The following is a 23,435-nucleotide window of genomic DNA, read 5'->3' as shown; positions in this document are numbered from 1 at the left end:
CTCCTAATGGCATTTGTGCTGATGTAGCTGGGAATTAAATGAATGCATTCATGGCGGTTAGTTTGAATCCTCGTCGCTCGGGTCGTACTCGGGATCCTGGTAGCTCTGTCCGTCTGCAGCCGCTTCGCCTCCACGTCGTCGCACACTTGCGGCACTGGCCTGGCGGCACTTTGCCTGCAACAGCGTATGGCTGACGACACCAATGCGCAACTCAAAGTTCTTGATCTCAGTAGCGAGCGTCTTTAGCGCGCTCTTTATGTGCACAAGTGGTGACGTGTCCGTCATCTTGGCGCCGCGCTCGTCCATGACGCCCTTGGTTTCTTTCAACTGTTCCGTCGTCTCGGCGTACTCAGTCGTCATGGCGTTCACGCGATCGGCTCCTTCCTTGCCAACTTCCGTCGCTGCTTGCAGTTTCTCCTTGAGCGCTGCATACTCTTGTCTTAGATGTTCGTACTGGTTATTGAACATCTTTTCTTTCGCACCCATCCGCCCTGTGGCTTCCGCGAGTTGAGTACCAAGCAAGCGCAGCTGGCCATTCGCACGCGGTAACAGCTCGTTCATGATCTTCTCGTGATCTCTCGATCGCTCAATGTGCCCGTGCCATTCTTTACCTGCAGCACCTGCAGCAGCAGCACCGCCTTTCACCTTCAGTCTCGGCCCAACACGCTCCAGCTCCGTCTTCCAGAGCAGTGGATTCACTTCGCTCATGATCATTTGCTGGAAGCTCTGATCCAGGTCGTGTTGATCTTCAGCTGTTTTGTCACTGCGTATAAGATCGCTGTAGAGCTCCTCGGCCTCTTCTTCCGGTCCAGGCTGTGCGTTGCCGTCGTCGTCGTTGGTGGTGTCCACCTCAGCCTCCTCATCCACTTCAGCCTCGTCAGCGAAGTCCTCCTTCGGATACTGTGGCCGCGGCCAGTCGAAGCGCCGAGCAGTGAGGGCCTGATCACAGATGAAGTCCAGCGCTGCACAGACAGCCTCACCGTAGCCGAGCTTGAGCTTGGAAGCGGGGAAGTCGAGCGGGAAGCCCAAAGTCTTTAGCGTCAGGATGAGTTTGTTGACGCTCGTGTTGGGGTCGTCGTACTTGTCCACGACAAAGTCCTGGCCACAGCTCTTAAGCAAGAAAGTCACGAGGTCCAAAAAGCTCTTGAATTGCGCGCTGGCATTGGTGCCGGCGTTCATGATGGCGAATTGCGTCTCATTGAAGGGCACGAAGCTTTTTTTCTTGCCGAACTCTCGGTCATATTGCAGTACACGCAGCTTCTCCAGCACGTTGCCCATGAGCGTCACGCTCACATCCTGCAGCAGCAGCACCGTCTTCAGTAAAGTATTACTTAAACAGGAAAATGCGGGCTCACATCGCGAGGCACTTGCTCTGCCGGCGCGTCGCCTCCTTCATCAGCCATTGCTGGATCAAAGACCCTTCACGTATCGGCGACGCTTCAAGATCGGTCTGCACAGTTCAAAAGCATTCTGTAGCTATGTCTATTAACTGCACTCGCTCTTGTGCTCGCTAATCGGTTAATAGCTCGCTGGTGCTTACTTTGTTATTATCATCACAATGTCGTCCTGCGAGGAGCTCTCCAGCTCGTCTCATCCTTCTTTAGCATGCCCTAGTTCTGCCGACCTACAAGATGACATGTCCAGCTCTACGCTCGCTCTTCTTACAGCCTCGGACCTCCCTTCTTCTTCCCAGAATGACGCCTCGAACGTCGCCACCACTGCTCTCCACCTGGAGCGCTACGCTTCGGAGCTTTTGCTCTGGCTACAGCGCTCGGACGTGACAGTTCCAGCCGACGACGCACTCTTCTTCTTTGAGACGCGCCACCCGGAACTGCTGGACGACTTGCCACTTCTATTCGCGTGGCTGTCGCTCTTCCTGGCGCAGCATGAAGACGCGTCTGGTGTCAAGGCTGCGGCTATCACTGCGCGCGCCATCCAGCAATTTAATAGCTCCGGAGACATGACTGCTGTTGCCGGGCAATTTGCACTCAAGAGCGCCCTTACGCTTCTGTACTGTAAGCACGAGTGCGATCGGCAGCAACTCAGAGCAGAGGAGAACGACGTCGTTGTGGCCGCTAACAGCAGGCCCCGAGCCGCCTTTCAGGACGAGAGGGGTCTGCTGGAATGGGTGCTAAGCCACAGAGATGTTCCGCTTACTAGACAGGACATCGTCGACCACGTGATGGAGCAGTATCCGGTCTTTGCGGCCTCCAAGAGCGCGGCGGCACTCAAGGTCTGGACGTCTAGATTTCTCAAGAAGCACATCCCGCCGCAGTCGCTGCTCGCTTCATCAACACCAGCAATTGATGTACAGGATATAAGTGAAGCTGTTGATACGGATACGCAGATGATATCGATTGAGGCGCAGGAGGATACAGGGACGTCGGACGTGGCGGAGGAAGAGACGACAGTGACGAATCTGACGCCGCTGCTAATGCCTCAGTCCAAGTCTGTGGAAGAAGATGCAGCCTCGAAGGAGACGCATCAAGTAAGGGAAGAGTCATCTACTCAACACACAGGCAAGCGCCGATCGGGTTCGGGAAAGTACATGCTCTTTTCAAACGAATTCAAGTTGCACGCAGTAAATATGCTGGACGAAGGTAAAAGTGTCACCCAAGTGGCCGAAGAATTGGGACTTAAGAACCCGAATTGTTTGAGTTATTGGAAGAGTATTCGAGACAAACTAGTCACGGCCGAGAGAAAGAGATTCCGCTTAGCAGGAGGAGGACGACGCAGTAGCTGTTCATTCGAGGACGAACTGCTCACATGGGTCAGTGAGCGACACCATCAAGGCCTAGGTTTGTACCACGCACAGCTTTTGCATTTGTATCGTATCAATGCTAAAATGTTAGTGGGGGTTTGTTCTTCTCAGGCACCGATGTCAAGGCGGTACTCGAGTACATGAAAGAGTATCATTCGTCGTTTACCGAAGGCAAGAAGGAGCCAACACTGCGCAAATGGATCCTTCGCTTTTTTAAACGCTGCTGGCGCGCCCCCTCCACGTCCATTGACTCACAGGTTGCAGAAAAGTCGTATATATTTGTCTAGCCACGCCACGCAATGGTCATTTGTGCGTTTGAAAGGGCGGTACTATATATCTATCTCCTTATTTGATGCGAGCGTCGGCTGGCGAAGGCTGAATGGAGACGTCCGGTGCGCGTCCGCACCAACGACAGCGCAACGCATCAAGGCGCTCTCGTGAAGATGCTGCGAAGGCGTTTAGCAAGCTGACGACGGTGGAGACGGCTCCGCTGGTCAATCGGCTGCACCTGAACTGGCAGTCCGTTCCAGCGACCAAGCAGGCAAGATTGTACTCACCTTCCACCGCACAGCTACCTCTTGCCAGTAACAACAGATCCTCAGGGCTATCGAGTACGAGTGCAAGCTCGAACAAGCCGATCCTGTCGCCCATCGAGCCCTCGAAAAGCTCTGCCTCGTCAGCACAGCAGCACTCGCAAACACGTTCAGCCGCTGTGGCCGCCTTTGAGCAGAGTATGATTTTGATGCACTCGTGCGTAATTACATGAAGGTGGATAACAGGCTCGTTGTTGTGCAGAATACGCCGCGGAAGACCCGTTAATGCGCTATGTTCTTCATGTTATTCGCTCGGGGTCCCCAGCACGGCGCTCTGAAATCCCTCGCGGCAAACGTACGTTTTTGTCTTTTTCGTTTTGTTAATTTTATTGTGAGCTTTTGGTTTTAATTCACTGTGGTTATTGCCCTCGAAGGTAATCAGCGAAGGGTGCGGCCAGAGGAAGACGTGCTTTACCTTGTGCATTGTGGCGCACCACCTTGCGGCTTTCGTAATGTGTACTGGTTGACCTTCGCAGATGAAGGCACTGTCCTTTGCAGTGACAGCGCTTCATCGCTCGAGTACTTCACACTGGGCTCTCACGGGTTGACCCGCTTCAAAGGCGGCCAAGGCGTAGAATTCTCCGAGTTGGCTAACTGGGTGGACGAGAAGCACGCCTTCGACAGTATGACGAACATTAAGGGTCTCAAACGCATTCAGCAGATGATATTCTTCTTCTCGTGGAAGCGACAAGCTGTGCAGCGACGACTGCGTCGCGTTCGGGAACGACTAGCATCCAGTCTTTTTATCAGTCATCCCATCGCCCGACATTTGCTGTTGAACGTACGAGATGCCTGCACTGAGATTGAAGACGAGGCTGAACGCGAGTATGTTGAAGCGGACACGAGCTACACACTGGAGCGACTGGCTCATATCCACGAGCAACGTGTGCGTGATGCAACAGCTGCAATCACCAAGAGAATTCAATCGCTTTGTGTGATGATAAACGATGCTACACGAGACATTTCACGATGCAAGGAGGAGCAAGGGTGCAGCTACGCAATCAGAGACCACGAGGAGTTCAGCAAGACACTTCGATTATCCAGTCTACGCGAAAGGATGTTTACCTTCTTACGTCTCGTGGATTGTCACGTAGCAGAAGCCATCTACCAGCACATGACTCTCGTTGTACAGGACCTTCGTGCTCGAATCTGTGGCCAACAAGGCGCTGCACAGTCTGTTGGCGACGTGGAACGCAGTGGGAATTTGTGTCACTCCGATTTATGTGAGAACGCGAGGCGATCAACATCTCTGGCTCCAGCATTCTCATGTGTAACCTACACTATTCAAGCACAGACTAGCGATAGAACTGTTGTTGCCGTTCCTGGTTTGTTTGTTAGCCTAGAGGATGACGTCAGTTTCGAAGGTGAAGTCCATTCAGCCACGATACATTTCGTTCCATCAAAGGTTGAGGTACTCGAGCTCATTCACGCCATTCTCATGAAGTATTGTGTCGCTTTGGATGGGCTACCTCGTGTTCTGACGGACAAGCTTTTTGAGCGTGTACTTACGCCATTCGTGCCGTCAACTCGACGTGGTTTTGCTGAGAGCTTGTTGAAGCCGTCGCATCTCGTTCTGGAAACTTACGAGCCTGAACTTCGGCAAATGCGTGCTGCGTTGGAATTGCATTTCCGACGCCTAGGAATTCTTCAGCAGGAGCATTTGCGGTGCATTCGGGCTATTAAAGTTGCTGAGAGGGAATCGCCTGTTGTAGCTACAAGACGAAATAGCATGGCGGAGTGCGCTGAAGCTGATGAAGAGGATACCCGACTCCCAGAACTGCCAGACTTGTCTAGTAGTGCTGCTGCTTACGAACTGGCTCAGAAGACTTGGAGTCGGTTCGTACGGTATGCGAGCAGTGCGGCTTCGATGCTTCAAGTAGGTTTTTTACTGTTGGATGAACGCTCGTTTGTCGACAGACTACGCAGCCACGTCTCCAAGCGAGTGGCGGAAATGGATGACGCACTACCTTTGATCTATCAGCAGTTCTTGACTAGTCTTTTGGAAGATGTTGACGGTAGAATCGACAAGATTACCAAGATCCCGACCAACCTCGAAGAAGCGAACGCGTGGCTAACGCAGGTCACGTCAATGATGCCATCTCGTCCGTTCCGCCAGCGACTCGACACGAAGATTGCGAACCTCGCACGGCTTCGGATACTTATCAAGGAGCGTGGATTAGTATCGCTCGAAATCGAAGCACAGGATGCCATTCGGAAACTCGAGTTGACGTGGGAATCCGTCATCGAGACGCTCTTGGTGTGTCTAGCTCGAGTCGAAGAGCGAGGGAGTGAACACCGTCGTAGCGTCCACGACGTGATTAGCAAAGTGGACGAGTACATTTCGGGCCAACTTCAGCTCATTATCGGCAAGTTCGAGGAAATTCCGTCTGGCTGTGAAGAGCAAGACGGCGATGGTGCCCCCAGCAGTTTAGCTGTACATTCTGACAAAGACGACTTACTACAGCAACTCGAAGATTTGGTGGCGATGGATATCGAGCGGAAGAGTGTGGTGCAGCAGTTTGAAGAATACGATCGTGAACACCGAGCTAGTATGGACATGCCACCGTTGCAGCAGCCTGTTTGGACGTCATCAATATCGAGTACTAGCTCGAAAAACTTATCGGCTGTGAGTATGACAGATAAACTCCCAAGTGAATTGCTGCTGCTGTACATTATCACGTCGCTGGAACTGCGCCAGTGGTTTGAATCGTGGAAGAAGATGCAGGACAAGTGGCTCGGGTCTCCGCTTACAGGTGTGCACCCAGGAACAATGATCAACCGGATTAAGCTGTTTCGACGACGCCTGGCATACGCTTCTTCTCGTCTGTCACGATTGTCCTCGGTCCTAGTGCAGTCGCTTGTGTTAGAACAGCACGAAGACAAAGATTGTAAGGAGAGTGCTTCGTTCGCTAAAAAGGACTTCGAGCTCATGCGCGTATTCGACAGTAGCATTGAGGAAATGTCGAACTGCAATCGCATCTTTCAGGCGATCAGCGGTGGGGCTTTTTCTGAGGCGCGGTGGGCAGCCATGAACCAGCTGTTGAACGTTAATACTGCATCAAATGGTGGAGGCCATTTGACTCTACGACTGATGAAGGAAAAGTGTGACGCTGGCCAAGTTGAGACATTCCTAGTCGTCTGCGATGAATGCATTGTGGAAGCAAAACTACACGTCAAGTTAGAGCAGGCTCGACAACGTCTAGCTCGGATTGAGGTTCGCGTGGAAGAGACAAACTACAGCGTGGCATGTGAAGGTATAGCAGAAGCTTTGGCTCAGCTGGATGAGATCGCTGTCGACGTGAATCTCTGCCCGTTCGGTCAGAATCCGGAGCTGCAGCTCTGTCTGGAATTAAGAGCGGATCTGGAGCGGAAAGTATCGGTGTGCGAGCATATTTTGTCCTACCAAAAGCACTGGCGACTGAGGTGTGAAGCAACAAAACTGCACGAGATGGATGAATTCTTCTCCAAACGCTTCAGCGGCGGCGACTTTGCCTTACCTCGAGGTCAGAAATCCCACCGCAAAACTGGATTAAAGCAAGAGCAGACTGTATGGCAGGCGTTCTTGGATGCGAGTCACGCCTGGAGCGACCGACTTCGTCGTCTATTCTTTGTGAGTCCTCCTCAAGTTAAAGTCGAACCAGCGGAACAGAACCAACGCTCTCTCCTCGGTAGGAAATCAGCAGTGGCGCCTGCTCCAATGACGATAAATCGGCGACGAAATACCGCCGCCAAATCGATGAACTGCACCCTCGACGACGTCATTAAAAGCTTTGAAGGCTTCGATTTCGAGGCCAATTTTGCGGTCTGTGAGCGAGGCATTGAACTTGTTCACAACTATCTCGCCTCGATACGCGAGAAAGCGCCTCGAATGTATTGTCTGGACGAATCGTCGATGCTTCGCCTTTTACTACGAGACTCAGATGTCAAGCAACTGCATCAATCGCTCGCTATTTGCTTCCCTCAAGTCCATCGCTTTGCATTATCTCGCGCAGCCAACCGAGTCGGCTCTACAGTCGAAGTTTTTGGCAAGCCCGGAACCTCTGTACGAGCCAGCAAGACGGCTGGAACTATCGTCATAATGGGGCTCGAAGGATTGCAAGACCCCGCCGGCTCCACCGAGAAAAGTGGCCACTTCCGTCTCCCCGTGGCCAAAATCGGTCGTGTTAAGTTTTGGTTCACGCGGCTTGAGGAGGAAATGTCGTCGATGGTGCTAACGGATCTAAAGCGCGCATTTGAATGGGCCACTCAAGACTTTGCCAGCGCAGAGTTGGGAGACTACGACTCGCTTCTGCCTCAATCCATCGTTACGGCGTTCGGACTTCGATTCACATTCGACATGAACCAAGCGCTGCGCTCGAACCAGTATGAGACGAAATTTCGGCAGCTGATTAAGGTCCAAGTGGGTCTTAGAGGGAGACTGGAAGGCCTGGTGACGATGCGCCGTGCAGAGAAGACCTCGAGCTCTGTACGTCTTGAAAACATGCTTTTGCTTGGTAAGATGCAGGCCGAAATTGTGGATCGCGTTGTAGTGTTACTGGGGCAAGGACGGCAGGAAGACGCGTTGTTCTTTTGGAGCATGCAGCTCCAGACTCGAGTATATGTTGAGACCATGACAACGGCCAACGCTACTGTGCAACTTAACCCCGGGAAGCTCAGCAAAGGGGAGAGGAACGAGCTGCTTCCTAGCAGCCCTGACTTTCTGAAAATACCCTCCGCAAACCACAGTGGGCAACCGATGAGCTTCTCTGTATGCTGCCAGGTTGCCCACCTACAAATGCCATTGGGTCAGGAATTTGTGGGCTGGAGGAGACTTGCTGTGTTATCCCCATTCACGCAGCGCTGCTCGTACGCGCTCTTCAGTGCTCTGAGGATGCATCACACAGCTCTAGTTGTGCCATACAATGTTGATCGCGCAGGAACGGCCCCCACGTCGCTCCTGTGGGGCATTGCGCAACTGCTGTTGAGACCGTGCACTGAGTTTGCATGCGACCCCAGCGCGGGGGGCGCAGCAACCATTCACCACATCGGAAACTTGATGAGCTTTACGTCAAAGCTTAATGGATTTCTCATCGTCCGTCATCTCGTACAACTTTCGACTGCACTTGTTGGCGTCGTACACGAGAAAATTCTGCAGCACTTCCATCACGCTGCTCCTGCTGGTAATATCAACCCCCACTACCCGCAAGAAAAGGCCGTGACAAATTTACTCGTGCTTCCTCGACACCCTGGTGGAATTTTGTATGGAGCTAGCTCGATCTTCGTTCCATTGGAATCGACGGAAGAACTGCAGCGAAGCGGGTTGATTCGGTCTGTTCGAACTGCATTCCGTGCTGTTGCTGTCTCTCGACCGGCCATTAAGTACACTGTCGAGTGCATGCTCATCGCCGATGGGTTTACCTCGGAGCAGACCCGAGAACTCAACGTTGTTGAAGCTGTTGAGGCGATTGATGCTGGAGAGGCTGGACCAATTGGTGTATCCAACGTCGAGTCATTGATCTCACGTGTTATCCGAGAAGCTCGTCGTCTCCGGGATCAGTATCGAGTGGTGTGGGATTTGAATCTTGCGACCGGGGGAGGCAAGGCCAGGAACTCAACGCATCAAGAAAGCACTGAGAGCTCAGAGGCCAGCAAGATGGAGATTCGTGAAGGACAGTTCATTTTTCGTCAGGCTTTTCTCTCGGCGATCGAAGCTTTGGTGTCCAAAGAGCAGGATGGCGGTGAATGCACACCACTGGCTCCTGCAAATGCACTTTTGGTTCGAGTGTTTGCATTGTCAATGGGCGGCAGACTAGTGACCAAAGGCAAAGGAGACGAAGAAGCGGTGGCTGCCGCTGTGACAATTTACTTGGAAAGTGCGTACGCTCTTCCAGCGGATTGCGGGCAGTTTGAGCTGGTTATGGAACTGTGGCGCGCCTTACAGACCTTCCCAGCTGCATTTGTGTATGGATCTCCCGGTAGTGGCAAAACGACCTGCATCACGGCGTTGCATCGTGCACTACTGGCACTGGAGATGAGCGAGCAGAACCAAGAAAACGAAGACGTGGCTGTCATACACAGTCAGGCGAACCCGTCGCTATCCCAGCTCGTCATTCTCAACCCGCAGTTGCTAACACTGGAACAGTTCTACGAGAACATAGCGATGGCGTGTGGAGCTGCTGAATCCGTGAAGTGGAAACAAAGCTCAAGCTCGTTAAAGTGGGTTCTGGTCGATGGTGAAATTGATGGCGGCATGCTGGATAGACTACTGGAAAGCGACAATCGCGCTTGTTCCTCTGCGTCGTCACTTCCGTCCTCCTCAGTTTTGTATCGAGGCCAAAGTTCGAATGTAATTTCTGGCGATTATTCTGACTCAAGCGATAGTCCTCGTCTGTTATTTGAGGTGGTTAGCGTGGCGGATCTGTCGCCTTCTGCACTTCAGAAGTGCTGGGCTTTACATGTCCCCTCCCACTGCATTACCGTGGCAAGCATCATCCGCGGATGGCGTTCTAGATGGGAAAACCAGCCGATATTCTCCCCAGATTCACCAGGATTCGAGGCCATGACTGTGGTTTTCAAGACTGTTGATGTTCTCCTGTCGAGGATTTGTGTGCCCTTTGCCAATGAGGAAGCAACTGCAGACCGAACTGATGCAGATATGGCGAAGACGGCCGGACTTAAACTGGGAAATCTCTCCCTGAATCATATTACGCAGACGGCACTGGCGATGGTGTCGCTGTGTTTTCTGCAGAACAAGTCGCTGCTGCAAGAACTGCCATATTTCCGTCTTGTTGAGCTCGTGGCGTTTGCACTTCTTTGGGGGTTTGCTGGCCATCTTCCGGGGCCATCCCAAATTAAACTTGAGAGTTATGTGCGAGCTAAGAGCAAGGAACACAGCGAAACGAGGCATTTGGCCGAACTGCAGCGCAGTCTCCTGGACGCAAACTACTTTGAAGACGTCTGGGCTGAGCTACAGCCGAGGTTTGCAGCTCCTTTATCTGTTCAACCTGCCACGGGAGGCAAAAATGTAGCAAAACCCGAAGCGAAGATGGAAAGCGCTTTCGACTCTTCCAATGGACACGCGTTGGTGTTGGTACCTCGAGCGACATCGCTAGTACGGGTCTGCACGTTGCTACTTCATTCTTCACACTCGTTTTTGCTTATTGGGCCTGCTGCTAGTGGGAAGACCTCGCTTCTTCGTTGGCTCATGCATCGTAACACAGAGGTCGAAGCAGCGAGGATGAAAATGGAGACGTCGCTGGATGAACGACATGTGCACGGCATCCTCGACTGGACGCGTGTGCCTGGAGCCTGGTTTTCCCCTCTGAATCAACACGACACGGGCGCAGAGTCCCGAGCTAAGATGCGTGAAGAGAGTGAACTGTTTGCTACGAGATCGAGACACTCGTTTGTTTTCCTGGACGACTTGGATGCCAGTGAGCGACTAGCCGACAAAGCTCAAGTAGAGTTTGCTCGAACGATGCTGGATCATCGAGTGGGTTACAGCACCCAACGTGGAGGATTTCACAGTGTGGAGAAACGTATTGGAGCCGGTATGCGTCTCAGTGACATGGATCAAGGTACTTCGCCAACGTTAACACGCTTCATGCGTCACTTTGCGATTTTAAGAGTCCCAACGTACACCCAGAAGGAGCTTCTGAGTGTGTTCCGTATCAAGTTTGGGCGGCATTTCAACGCAGAGGTTTCTGAAGGGATCACAGACCGTCAGCTTTCAGCCAAAGGTAACATGGGTGGAGGAGGACAACAGCTTGCATTAGAGGAAGTTGTTCTTCGAGCAAGTGTCGATTTTGCAGTGGAGATGGCCGCCTTTCAGCAGCTGGGGAGCACTGAGCATCCTTGCCCGGCGCTCTTCAATCTTCATCACGTGAACATGCTGCTGGAACGAACGCTCACCTTTGCGACTAATTTGTCGGCTTCGTACCCATTAAGCGAGGGAACGACACTCGTGCAGCTGGGTAAGGCACATCAGAGCTGGTTAAGCGAACTGAAGAACATTTTCCTCTCGAATTGCCCGGTACAGCCGTCTGCAGAGTCGTCAGTAGCGAAAATGACGAGTAAAGCGGAGTCAAGTGATGAAATTCAGAAGAAGATCTTGGCACAAGTGCGTCACTTGAGCGAAAAGTACTTTAGTGTGGCATTTCGTGGGAATAATGAGCATAGTTTCCCTATTTCAGTAGAGACGCTGCACTTCTTAGTGAGACTAGCCGAAAGCCATCTCCAGGCTCCTCTGTTGCAGCCTCGTTTGGTCCAGCTTCGTGAGTTGCTAAATGAGCAGATGACGGCATCAAATGGAGTCTCTTGGCGCTCTTCGGACCAAGCACGGGCGTCTGTCAATGGTTTCACCTCGCTCTCTTCGCCAACGGAATTGGTCTCGAATGTCTTGCTGGCTATTGCTGCAACGTCCACGAGCTCGGAGGCAGGAAGTGGACTTCATGATAGGAGAAGTCGACCTTACTCTAGTGGACAAGTCACTTCGTTCCAGATGAAGTTATTACTCAGCTGCTCGTGGTGTCTTACACAAGCTACGCACCTGATCCACGCGCTGAGTCAGCAGCAGATAGTGGTATCTTCGTCTCCGCGGCACGGTCGGCTGCTATTAGACAGGTTGCTACGGTTTGCATGTGACCTTCACGGCTATAAAGTTCACGTCGTTGATTTACTAAGCACTAGTGAAGAAGACCCGGAAGGCCGCTACAGCCAAGTGATTCGGAGTGTTCTAGGAGCCGCAGGAGTTTGTCAGGAGCGAGTTGCGTTGTGGATTCGAGAGCGACAGATCACCCCCCACACCAGATGTTTGCTGGATGCCATTCAAGAGTTTTGTCTAGGGAAACTGCCCTCTGTGGCATTACTTCCAGGTGGCGAAGAGCTACGCGATGAGCTTGTACTCGGCTGCATTCAGTCTCGTAAACAGCTCGAGATCGTGACTGAGGCTGAGCTCATGGCGGAGTTTCAGCAGAGACTTCGGCAGAACTTTCGTCTCTGCATCCTCGAAGAGAGAGAAGACGAGCGAGGAGACTCAAATCTCCTACACTGGATGAAATCGAGGCCATCGTGTCATTGGCGGCGATTGGAGTTCACAGAACTTGAGCTGCAGCGACTGCTTCCTGAGATGGCGAAAGGCTCGCTGCTTTCGCCTGCTCTGTGTGGAGTTGATTGGGACGTGCAGCGCGTAGTCAAGTACACTAATTTGTGCCAGAATGTGCATTTGGGAATGATGCGTGCATACCCTGAAGCAGCAGATCCAAGCTCTCAACTGGATTATTTTCTGTCCTTCATGACCAACGCCACGGTCACGTACAAGACAAAGCTCCAGAGTCGTCAAACAAATATTCTACGACTTACGACTGCACTGGAAACTTTGGCATTTGCTAGGAACGAGGTGGTGCCTTCACTGGAACGGCGTAAGCAAGAACTGATGCTTCAAAGCACACAAACTGACAAGGAATTAGAGAGGATTTCTACCCAGCATGAAGTCGAGCTAATGCGCTCTAATAAAGGTGACAGTCTTGCGGTTGACGAACCGGTCGGTCGGGAGATGGAGGAAACTCAGTGGATTTTACGCTCACAGTTGGAAGAACTCCTGATGCTGAAGGTTGAGACTAGTCTACGCTTAGAGCAAGTGTCGAGGCTTCTAGCAGATTGGCAGCACGTATCAGAACGGGTGAAGCATTTATCCACGAAATGGACGCGTGAATTGGACCAAGAGCAGCGCAAAACGGAGTATGAAATCATGGCTGTCGCTCTGTATGTGAGTGCTTTACGCGTTTACCCACACATGACGTCAGTGTGTGAGTCAACGCCTGTCACTTGTGTGAATCTACTCAGCAGCCTCCTTTTCGAGAGTGACGATAGCAGTCCCGATATCGAAGAACGTCTAGTAGACGCCTCAATTGATGACTCGGAAGATGAACACATCGCTGTCATTCGGTTGATATGGACATCACGGTTCTCGTTCCTCCGCAACCAAGAAATCTATCGCACTATTAGACTTGCCGACGAGTTGTGCGACCGAGTTCCCGTGATTGTAGATCCCTCAGGTGTTCTGCAAAGGTTTTTGGTTCATTTCTTTTCGGGACACACGCTGTTCTCTACTTTTCCTGGCTGTGGCGATCCTGGGGAGGTCGAAAGCGAGCACCCGAGCGAGTCAAAGCGATCGATGGTGATCTCTTGTGATGACCAAAAGCTCAAAGAGTATTTGCAAGAAGCGCAGCGTCTAGGTATCCCTGTTCTGCTAGTCAACTTCCGCAGCTCCGACTCGGTATTACTGGATCAGTTGCAACCCTTTCTAGACCAAACTCGACTTTCCCACGCGCTACCTCGCCGCCCTATGCTGCGTGAACTTACGATGGAATACTACGAGGACCAACGAAGACAAAGACAGAGACGGACGTCAAACACCGCGTCTTCCGTGGAGAGTATGCCTGCTGTAGCACAGACAGCAGCTACGGGGGCGGCAAAGATGGCAAGACGCGTTGTGAGAGCTACTGGTAGCAAACCTCAAATGACAATCGACCCGGCTTCTATTACGGCCGCTGTAGCTGCAAACACAACACCGGGGGACCTGGCGAAGACACTCGATCGTCGCGATGCTCGACGCAAAAGTCAAGCGATAAGTGGCAGTCCGAGCAATGGACGCAACTTCCAGATCTACGCCGTTACAGATACACCGGTTCCTTTAGAGGTTCGGCATTCGTTGGCAGCTCATTTTGCCCATTTCCCAGTGCTGCTGTCTGATTCCGATCTAGAAACGTTGTTTGAGCTTCCTCGAGTGGGTAAAGCTCAGCAAAACTTACTTCAGGAGCTGCGAGATGATCAAGTAGGACTAGCAGACTGCTGGATGAAGCAGATAATGAGCCGTGCACAACTTGACCAGATATTCTCGACACTTAAACCGGCAGTCTACCACAATGACTCTCCTTTCGCAGCGAGGACAGCTAACCAAGTCACGATTCAGCTCCAAGAACGTTATAGTGAACTTGCTGTGCAGCTCGCGAAGGATTATCAAGCTGAGCTTACATGGACCTCCCGTGAACAGAGTCTGGAAGCAAAAGTTGCTGAACTTGAGCGTGCCACCCAAGTCTTCGCTCCGATGGCGCTGCAGTTGGTGGCTGTAGGTCGATGTATGGCCGCAGTGTCGTCGTCTCTAACAATTGGAACCCGAACGACTCCATTTTACCTGCAGAACGTTCGGTATCTTGAAAATGCCGCAACTCAACAGCTAGCAGTGCAAGGTGATGACAGTACGCAGCTGTCTGTTCACGGACGGGCAGCTCTCTTGGCTCGCGTAAGCTCTGGGTTTGTCTCCGACTCGCATCGTCAGATTTTCTGCTTTCTCGAGTTAGTACAGCGGCAAATTCAAACACGAACACTAGCACCAAGTAAGGAAAATCAACGGAAGGGAGCACTTATATGGATACTAACTAGCCATGTCCGGAGATCGAGATTCAAACATTCAGCGTCACTTGATGCCAGTGATGAGGACCGCCAGAGACTCGGTATTTTTCCACGTCGTAACTCAGTGAATTGTCCTGGTGATTCTGGTGCCTCTGTGGCTGAGCGTCTACGACGACGCGTCAAGTTGTGCGCCGTACCTCTTTCCAACGCAATGTAAAGGCGTCCCCGGGGAGTAAAAAACGCTCGTGGTAAGCCGGTGAAAGCTTCACGGTCTCCACTTGACGGGTCTACAGTAAGTACACAAACGGATGGCGTGGGGAAGCACGACAACGATTCCGGCTGCATTGAACGCAGGGAAATAGTGATTGAACAGCTTCAGCAGAAGCTCGACACGCTTCTGGCTAAATCCGAGGCGCTCTGGTACGAATGGAAGACGACGAGATTGCGCTTACAGCTGGATGTGGAGCAGCTCATCAGCGATCTAGGTTGTCAGCCAGTCTTAGGCTCGAGCGCTGTTTATCGGGGCAACAGATTATTTCCAAGCGCGATCACTCTTGTGACTTTGGATGAGCTATCGGCTCGCTTCAAAGTGGACGCTGCCTCCCCAGCAGACGATGAAAATACTGCAAAACAACTGGGCTTGGTGCGATTACTGCTGGCCAAAGCGTTCTTCCCATCCAGCTTCGCTCAGACTCTGGCTTTCTACTTTCAACTGCACAGTAGCCATGCAAATACCTCCGAGTCAAACGATGCGAGTGCTGTAGAAAGCTGGACAGCGTGGCCGTCGCCTGCATCTCTCGTTGTCGACGTCGCTCCACCGAGGGGCAAATACAGTCGCATACATCTACCGAGAGCGCTCATTATGTACATGCCACAGGAACGAGGCAACGTCGAGCAGAAGTTTTCAGCTTGGAACATCGCTACGTTCGTGGATACCAGTGCCGATAGTGTTGCGTTTCGCGACGAGTTGATCGTGCTGATCACGACCAAACACAAATTTGTACTGGAGCTGCTGAACGCGAGACACGCGGAATCAGCACTCTGCTTGGTATCGAAGCTGATCAATGAGCACGCACTGCTGTCTGTGCCCGAGTGGTATATCCTAGCGTCATTCTCAGTGGCTACTATGATACAGAATGGAAAATTCGCAGTGATGGATCGAATTGCCGTGTTTTCGTCTTCGGAGCTGTCACAACTGGACTTTGTTGACCGGGGTCGTGGTCGTACAACCGAACAAACGATCAAAGAAAGAATGGTGGAAGAGAGCGGTGCTTCAGAATCCGTGGCCTCAGCTCTGACGCTTTCTGTGTTGACTCGACATCGTCAGGGTGAGCATAGAGTGATGAGCTCGGCGGTTCGAGATCTAGAGGATGTCGTGCTTCATCTTTCCACTATTGAGGAAGTCACCGTGGATACAACCGAGCAAGAGCAGATGACGAACACTCTCCTTCGACTAGTCAAACCTGATGTTGCTGGCAGTTGTGTTACGAGACGGAGTGATGCAACGAAGACTGCGTTGCTCTCTTCGAGTCTTCTTAGTGACCTCCTGTCTGTTGGTAGCTCCTCGCTTGCCATGCTAACACAAGACGCGACCGAAGAGTGGCTGCCACGACACGCCGTCACTGACGGCGTAGCTTCTTGTGACCAGTTGTGGACCCATTTCTGCCGAGTTCGAGACATGTTCCTAGATCTTCAAACCGCGAGCGCGCTTCCTATCGGACCAAGTACCGACGTGAACGGGGCAGCTGTGTTCTTCCCGTGGGAATCATTCGATAGAGAGCTGGAAAACCAGTTCTCCGCATTTGAGGCGATTCACAAGCACCTCATCCTCCTTAGGACAGCAGCAGAATCCGCCGTGTTCAGCCGCCAGCAACAGATTTCGTCGCTAGCTCGAGGTTACGTGCCATTCGATTGGATCGAGACCTTTTTCGCAGGAACCGCGTGGCCTCCTTTTGCTAGTGGAGTCGTGTCGATCGCTCAGCTTCTACTTCTGATCGCCTGTCGTGTCGGTGTACTCGTTCGTTGCATTCGTGGAGATCGTGCTTGGGCTCTGAACTTGGCGGTAGTAAGCGATGCTCATGGATTTCTCCACAGTCTTCGCAGTTACACTGCAGTTCGTTCAGGTCTATTGGAATCTGCACTCACGTTGGTCCTTGAGTTGGATTCTTCCGATATGAGCGGAGGGAACGTGAAGACGAAGAAAGTGATGGCAATTGCCAAACAATTCGGAGCGATATTGCGCGATAAAACAAGGGAGGGCGACTGGCATGGAGCCGTTTTGCGTCGTTCTGACGGTGGCGCGGAGTCGTGGGGCATTCGAGTGGAAGGTCTGGTATTAATGACGGCCACGACGATGTACCCGCTGCCGGTTTGCCGGGTCATGTGTCAACCGTGTGTCGCCGCCACCTCGACAGAAGTAAACGCACCACTGATGCTGCTAACGTCACTATCGCCGTACCAACCAGAGCCATGTTATTCTCAACAACGTGGCAATGCAGACAATGGAGTCCGTCTCGTACTGGGTCAATCCATTAATTCCGTGGTCGAAATGAGGGACAACGCAGAGACGATGCAGTATGCACTTGGGGTGCCAGTTTTCCCGGACGACGATAGCAACGACACCACCTAGTCTTATATATGTACTTTTTCTAAGTAATAAAAAAGGATGACACATTATTTAGAGATTGCAAGATGGCTGGTCGTGTCATTCATAGCGTCGGAGTTGAAACTGATGTTGCAGTGCCCTATTTCAAGGCCCAAAACTATTGAGCACAGCAGTCGTTGCACCGCCTTCAGCAGCACGATAGCTTGCGTGCCGCAGCAATTGTGACTAACCTTGATCTGCTCAGGTTCTGGTACTAAGCTGCATGAACCCGAGAGACGATTTTGGGCTCCACCGTTGAAAGCGAATTCATGGCGACCAGCATGAAGGATTCCACTGACTACACCAATTCCTTGGAGCAAAATCGACGACTTACGATCACCGTGACCCCGTCGAATGCGAGGCGTACATCTGTTGAGCTTTCGGTGGAGGCGTCGAAACTGGTGCGGCGTACTTCGCTGCTGCTGGCGAGTCCTGCAGGACCCGAGGCGGTGCTATCACACGCCGAAACTCAGCGGGGAGAGCGACTACAACGCTTCAATTCGAGGTATTTCGGAGCTTCAAAATCTAAAAGCTGGCGACGACGACGAGATGGCAAAAGTCTAGACACAAAGCGATCTTCCAACCCATCGCACGATGATAAAGATAACGAAGAGGGGGCAGACGTGGTAGTCAAGTCACCGCGAAATCCGCTGCCGCCCTGGTTTGTCGAGTTTCGCCAAAAACTTCGCGTCGCCGTCAAAGAAACGTGGTTTCGAGGGATTTTATATTTTGTTGTTCTCGCAGATATGCTGGTTTTGGCCCTGGATGACGAATACGTCAAGGGATCGGCATTATCCAATCTCGATCTAGCCTTCACGGTTCTGCTATTGATGGAGGTGGTCTTGAAAGGTATCGCCTTCGGTCTGTGGGGCAATAAGGAGGCTTACTTCCAGCGATCTCGATATCGGTTCCTTCAAGTGTCCTTGTTAATTATCAGTCTCATATCGCACCGACAGGGCAGCGGTAACACGTGGAAAGTGTTGCGTGGACTTAAAACCGCAAGGAGTTTGACGCTGTACTCGGGATTACGACGAATCCTCAAAGCGTTGATGCGTGCCGTGCCATTTCTGGCTAATGTGGGTACATTGGCCTTGTTCGGGCTGCTAGCCTTCTCCATCTTCGGACTGGAAGCGTACAGTGGATCGTATGACGCGCAGTGCACGATCTCCCCACCCGAAGAAGCCGAATACAGTTTTCTCTTTAGCTCATCATCAGCTGCATCATCATCTGCAGCTTCTTCAATAGGAACAATGGCAATGGACGCGTTGGAGGCATTGCCACGAGTGTACTGCTCAGCCAACTCGAGCTGCTCTTCAAATGATCAGATTTGTCTAAGCACGACCCCGCCTTCAAGTCACGTGAACTTTGACAGTGGCCTCTCCTCCTTATTCCTAGTTTTCCTCGTTGTGGCGCAAGATGGTTGGGTGACAGATATCATGAAGCCCGTGATCGAGTCGTCTTCCTTCTTCAGCGTGCTCTTCTTCGTTGCTATTGTCGCTTCCATGGTTTTCCTGGTGGTCAATTTGTTCGTGGCAGTTATTACCACGGCTTTCATGAATTTCACTCTTGACGAAGAAGGTGAGAAGGAGAAGCCTCATTACATGGGCAAACTCGATCCTGCGATGGAGGAGACCCACGTGAACATGATCATGGGCGCGACGCTGGTAATTGAGGACACAATCAGCAGTGATGGTGGAGAAGCAGACGCTGCAGATGGTGCCCAAGCTGCCACTGCAATAGATCAAACTGGAGCTGACGATGCTGGAGGGGTCAGCGAAACAACTACCGCTCTTATAAAACGCGATACCTCATATTCAAGACTGAGTGTGGCCTCAATGGCAGAAGAGGATGTGGCGTCTATACCACGTAATCGACGCCCTGCAAGTGCTCCAGTCTACAGCAAGACAGTGCACAACAAGGGGGAATATATGAATCTACTGTCAAAAATGCACAAGTGGAACTCGCTTCGCAATCTCACGGTGGAGACGACGATGCAGTTAATTCAGAATGGGGTGCTAATGGAAGAACTGATGGGACCACTGACAAGATCACTGCAGAATGGGAATAGCGATACACTAGTCGAAGCAGCGATTAGCCCCGCGCCACCACTTGTTCCTCGAAAGAAAGCTATGACCATGGAGGTGATTCCTGATCTTGATGTGTTGAATTTCGACACGTCAACACATGCCTTGGTGATGCGAAATACGTCTTCTACGAGTCCCCTGTTCGTGATTTTCCAGCGCTTCGTGCTGTCGAAGAAGTTCGACGACTTTATCACCATTAGCATTCTTCTTAACACGCTGTTCCTGCTAGTGGAGTATCCGAACATGAGCTCGGAACTAGACTTGATACTCTCCGTAACCGAGTACATCTTCGGCGTCATTTTCCTCACCGAGATGATCATGCGAATCGTGGCGATGCGAGGACTGCGAGTGTACTTGAGCAGCACCGAAAGGATCTTCGACATGGTGGTGGTGTTCTGCACGACGGTCAACCTCATTCTCAACAACTTGGAGACGAGCTTCAATGGCCTCAACAGTGTGTCTTCCCTGCGAACTCTTCGTGTCACTCGTCTAATGATGAAGTACGAGGGCACTCGCAAACTTATCCAGTCCGTCCTTAAATCTTCACGTGGAGTGATGGACGTCGTTGTGTTCATGTTGGTGTTCCAGGTGGTGAATAGTATTATCGGAATGCAGCTCTTCGGAGGCTCGCATCTCGTAGGAAAAGATGGCGAAGTGCCGCGTTGGAACTTCGACACGTTCGGACGCTCGTTCTTGACTCTTCTACAGGTCATAACAGGTGACCAATGGTCCAGTATCACGTACGATGCCGTCGACGCTGCCAATCCGCACTGGTTCATGGTGCCGTTTCTCATTCTCAACTTCATTGTGGGTCAGTACGTGCTGCTCAATCTCTTTATCGCCGTCATTCTGGAAAACTTTTCCATCTCCGAAGAGGAAGCATACCAACTACAACTAGCGCAGATCATCGCTATCCCCAAAGAACTCGACATCTACGAGAAGATTGAGGAAGTTGGTGTGCGCGCATTTGGCGAGATGGATCAGCTCGAAAACGTCAGCAATGTCAAGTTGCGGATGTTTCTCGGCCTGGACGATAGGAAAGAGGGTGATGAGAACAAGACAGGCCCGCCTGACGCCGACACGCTGAACTCCAACAGCCAGGAATCTTCAACGAATCTTCAAAATGGTTTAGCGATTCCCACCCAGACGAGGAACAATCAGCGTCTGAGCTCGCAGCGTGGCTCGGCCTGGAAAAAGTTTTGCAGACAAGTCGCAGTGAACGTCTGGTTTTCACGTCTAGTCCAGTTTATGATTCTGGTGAGTTGTATTTGCCTTGTCCTGGATGAACCTCACCCCGAGATGAGTATGTCTCCACCAAGTGAGACGTTTGATTTCGCCCTCACGACTTTGAGTCGTATCGCTCTTGTTGTGCTTTTCGTAGAATTTGTAGTCAAAGTTGGCGCTTCAGGATTCGGCTTTGAGTATCTGCGAGTGACGATTTTCCACAGTGACGAGTTGCTTGGCTACGTGCACAGACAAACCTACATGGAGAACAGGTGGAACCAACTGGATCTGACACTGCTATTGCTGGCAGTGGCCGATGAGATCATCACGACGATTAATCCCACCGTGACATTGTCGAGCGTCTTTCGAGCTGGTCGTGTGCTCAGGCCGCTGCGAATGCTGAATCACAACCACGAGATGAAGGTCATTCTCAACGCGGTGGCTCGTTCGCTACCACACGTAGGAAACGTGCTGTCGCTCTGTCTCATCGTGTACATTATCTTCGGTGTCGTGGGTCGGTCTTTGTTCTCCGAGCAGTTTTACTATTGCAACGACAGCGAGGTGGCTTCTGCAGCGGAGTGCGTCGGCTTTTACTTGGTGTATCCAGACGGTGTGTTGCCATTGCAAGAAGCTGCGGCACGAGGTGTTCCTGGTGGGGCCATCCTGATGCCCCGAGTGTGGCAGAACGCTCGCTTTTCCTTTGACAATATCGGCGCTGGATTCCTCACGTTACTTGAGATGACGTCGCTAAAATGGGTCGACAAAGCCTTTGCTGCCATGGATATCGCTGGCGTTGGCAAGCAGCCAGTGACTGATGCCTCGTCTCAAGCTGCAATCTTCTTCGTCTTGTACATTTACGTGGGCTCTCTGTTCGTCATTCGCCTCTTTGTCGGTGTGTTGGTCGAGCAGTTCCAACGCAACAATGGCACAGAAATTCTCACCGAGAGTCAAAAGTCCTGGGTGGACCTGGAGAAGTTCATCTTGCTGCTCAAGCCGCTGAAAAGCATCCCGCGACCTCGGATCCGAATCCAGGCAAAGATGTATGACTTGTGTAAACATCCCTACTTCTCCACGGGGATTTCCATCGCGATCGTGTTGAATCTAGTACTTCTACTTGTCAGTCCGAGATCCGAGGGAGGCACGTCGCTGTCTTTCAAGGTCATCGAGATCATTTTCCTCACCATTTTCACCCTCGAGGCTTTGATCAAGTCCATCGGTCTCCGTCAGCATTATCTACTCCAACCACAGGGTATCTTCGAGGTGGCAATTCTATCCGGCTCGATCGTTGCGTACTTTTTCGCCACGGGTTACCACTCGATCATCCAAGCAGGTCGGATATTCCGCATGATGCGTGTGCTTCGCTTCGTGCATTTGAACCGCGGAATCTACACCGTTTACCAAACATTCCGAGCGTCACTACGTCCTCTAGGACAGATTTTCTTCCTCATGTTCATGATCTACTTTATCTTCGCCATCGTAGCTCGTCAACTTTTCGGTGGAGTGCGATACGGTCCAGCGATGAACTCGTTCTCCAACTTTCGCACCTTTGGCTCGGCTACTCTGCTGCTTTTCCAGATCATGTCAGGAGATGACTGGCACCTCACTATGACCGACTGCATGGTTCAAAAACCTTTCTGTGCTGAGAGGATCAGCGCGTCAACAGGTCGCGTGTACTCAGACTGCGGGAGTGTGGCAGGATCTGCCTTCTTCTTCATCACATACGTCACGTTAGTGGTATTTGTCTTCCTCAATCTCTTCATCGCTGTCATTCTCGAGAACTTCCGGAGCTGCTACTTGAAGAGCGACGTGTGCGCTGTCTCGCTGCTCGATTTCGAGGCCTATCGTGAAGTTTTCCTGCGCTACGACGTACAGAACACTGGATACTTCCCACTATGGCAGCTATCGAATTTCCTGTCGGAACTTCCTCCAGGTCTCCGAGTCGACGCTCATCGCGAACGAATAGCGTTTCTACAGCTGCGAACGCAAGCTCAGGCGCAGTGGGGGCCAGCAGTCGATGGTCGTAAGCGTCCGTATTTCAACGAGTTGCTGCGGATACTGTGCATTCACCAACTGGGGATCCGGTCGCTGCCTTACGAACAGCAGAGAGATCGAGTCAAACAGATCTTCATCTATCGCGCCAAAGTGGCGCAGATGCTCGTGGACTCGTACGTGAAAGGATACATACAGCGATGGCGACTTCGTCAAGCTCGATTAGCGCAACTGGCGTTGCTGAAAGTGGACAGATCGACGTCGACAGCGGAAGACGGAGGAGACGTCGAGCTTGATGCACCGGCGAAATCTCCGACCAAAGAGATGGAGACTCAAACGGAATTCTCTAAAGACCGACGACATCGTCATCATCATCGTCATCACCACCACCGAAAGCATCGAAGTCGCTCCAGAGAGCCCAAACGAGGGACTGCACCGTCGATCTCGGATGTTCTGGCTCCAGAAGCCTCGATTGCACACGATGAAGGAGCAGTCTCTGTCGAACCAGCGCCGACTGTCGAGACTCCCGAGCACTCTGAAGCTGGTCAAAACACCCGAGAAGAACACACCGAGTCGACTCCGAAGCCCCAGCCGAGTGTTCTTCCTCACGTCTTGCCCCCGCTGGTGATGAAGCGCGCCCGAGATCCAGCTGTGTTGCCTCCACTCGCGACGTCGCACTCGAACAAAGTCCATCCATCCTAGACACAGGAGGAGCGTTAGTGAACAATCTACACTGTAGTAAGCTACTA

The 23,435-nt window shown here is 51.9% G+C and overlaps 6 protein-coding genes across 6 annotated transcripts; 5 read left to right on the top strand and 1 right to left on the bottom strand.

Moving 5' to 3' along the window:
• Positions 1–29: 29 nt before the first annotated feature.
• On the bottom strand, positions 30–1,453 carry PITG_16112 (Intraflagellar Transport Protein 57; the record flags this gene model as incomplete). Its single annotated transcript, XM_002897838.1, has 2 exons — positions 30–1,296; positions 1,356–1,453. The coding sequence occupies 2 exons, from the start codon at positions 1,401–1,403 to the stop codon at positions 58–60; spliced, it is 1,287 nt and encodes a 428-aa protein (XP_002897884.1).
• A 105-nt stretch (positions 1,454–1,558) lies between these two features.
• On the top strand, positions 1,559–3,048 carry PITG_16111 (uncharacterized protein; the record flags this gene model as incomplete). The annotated part of the gene is made up of 6 exons (XM_002897837.1): positions 1,559–1,896; positions 1,951–2,025; positions 2,083–2,274; positions 2,412–2,442; positions 2,525–2,798; positions 2,873–3,048. 6 exons carry the CDS (start codon positions 1,559–1,561, stop codon positions 3,046–3,048), a joined length of 1,086 nt encoding a protein of 361 aa, XP_002897883.1.
• Positions 3,049–3,979: 931 nt separating this feature from the next.
• Positions 3,980–10,899, top strand: PITG_16110 (uncharacterized protein; the record flags this gene model as incomplete). Its single annotated transcript, XM_002897836.1, has 14 exons — positions 3,980–4,531; positions 4,700–5,059; positions 5,114–5,747; positions 5,829–6,196; positions 6,272–7,426; positions 7,475–7,783; positions 7,899–7,954; positions 8,011–8,464; positions 8,546–8,901; positions 9,142–9,410; positions 9,458–9,474; positions 9,524–10,311; positions 10,387–10,766; positions 10,868–10,899. 14 exons carry the CDS (start codon positions 3,980–3,982, stop codon positions 10,897–10,899), a joined length of 5,730 nt encoding a protein of 1,909 aa, XP_002897882.1.
• A 178-nt stretch (positions 10,900–11,077) lies between these two features.
• Positions 11,078–11,837, top strand: PITG_23068 (uncharacterized protein; the record flags this gene model as incomplete). Its single annotated transcript, XM_002897835.1, has 3 exons — positions 11,078–11,382; positions 11,467–11,687; positions 11,794–11,837. The coding sequence occupies 3 exons, from the start codon at positions 11,078–11,080 to the stop codon at positions 11,835–11,837; spliced, it is 570 nt and encodes a 189-aa protein (XP_002897881.1).
• On the top strand, positions 11,834–14,962 carry PITG_23067 (uncharacterized protein; the record flags this gene model as incomplete). The annotated part of the gene is made up of 1 exon (XM_002897834.1): positions 11,834–14,962. One exon carries the CDS (start codon positions 11,834–11,836, stop codon positions 14,960–14,962), a length of 3,129 nt encoding a protein of 1,042 aa, XP_002897880.1.
• A 2,708-nt stretch (positions 14,963–17,670) lies between these two features.
• On the top strand, positions 17,671–22,930 carry PITG_16108 (Voltage-gated Ion Channel (VIC) Superfamily; the record flags this gene model as incomplete). The annotated part of the gene is made up of 3 exons (XM_002897833.1): positions 17,671–19,081; positions 19,232–22,854; positions 22,913–22,930. 3 exons carry the CDS (start codon positions 17,671–17,673, stop codon positions 22,928–22,930), a joined length of 5,052 nt encoding a protein of 1,683 aa, XP_002897879.1.
• Between the last annotated feature and the right edge of the window lie 505 nt (positions 22,931–23,435).

Source organism: Phytophthora infestans, genomic scaffold (genome assembly GCF_000142945.1).
Source record: "Phytophthora infestans T30-4 supercont1.41 genomic scaffold, whole genome shotgun sequence".
Lineage (NCBI taxonomy): Eukaryota > Oomycota > Peronosporomycetes > Peronosporales > Peronosporaceae > Phytophthora > Phytophthora infestans.
Note: the sequence above shows the minus strand (reverse complement) of the source record. Positions and strands in the feature narration are given on the sequence as shown.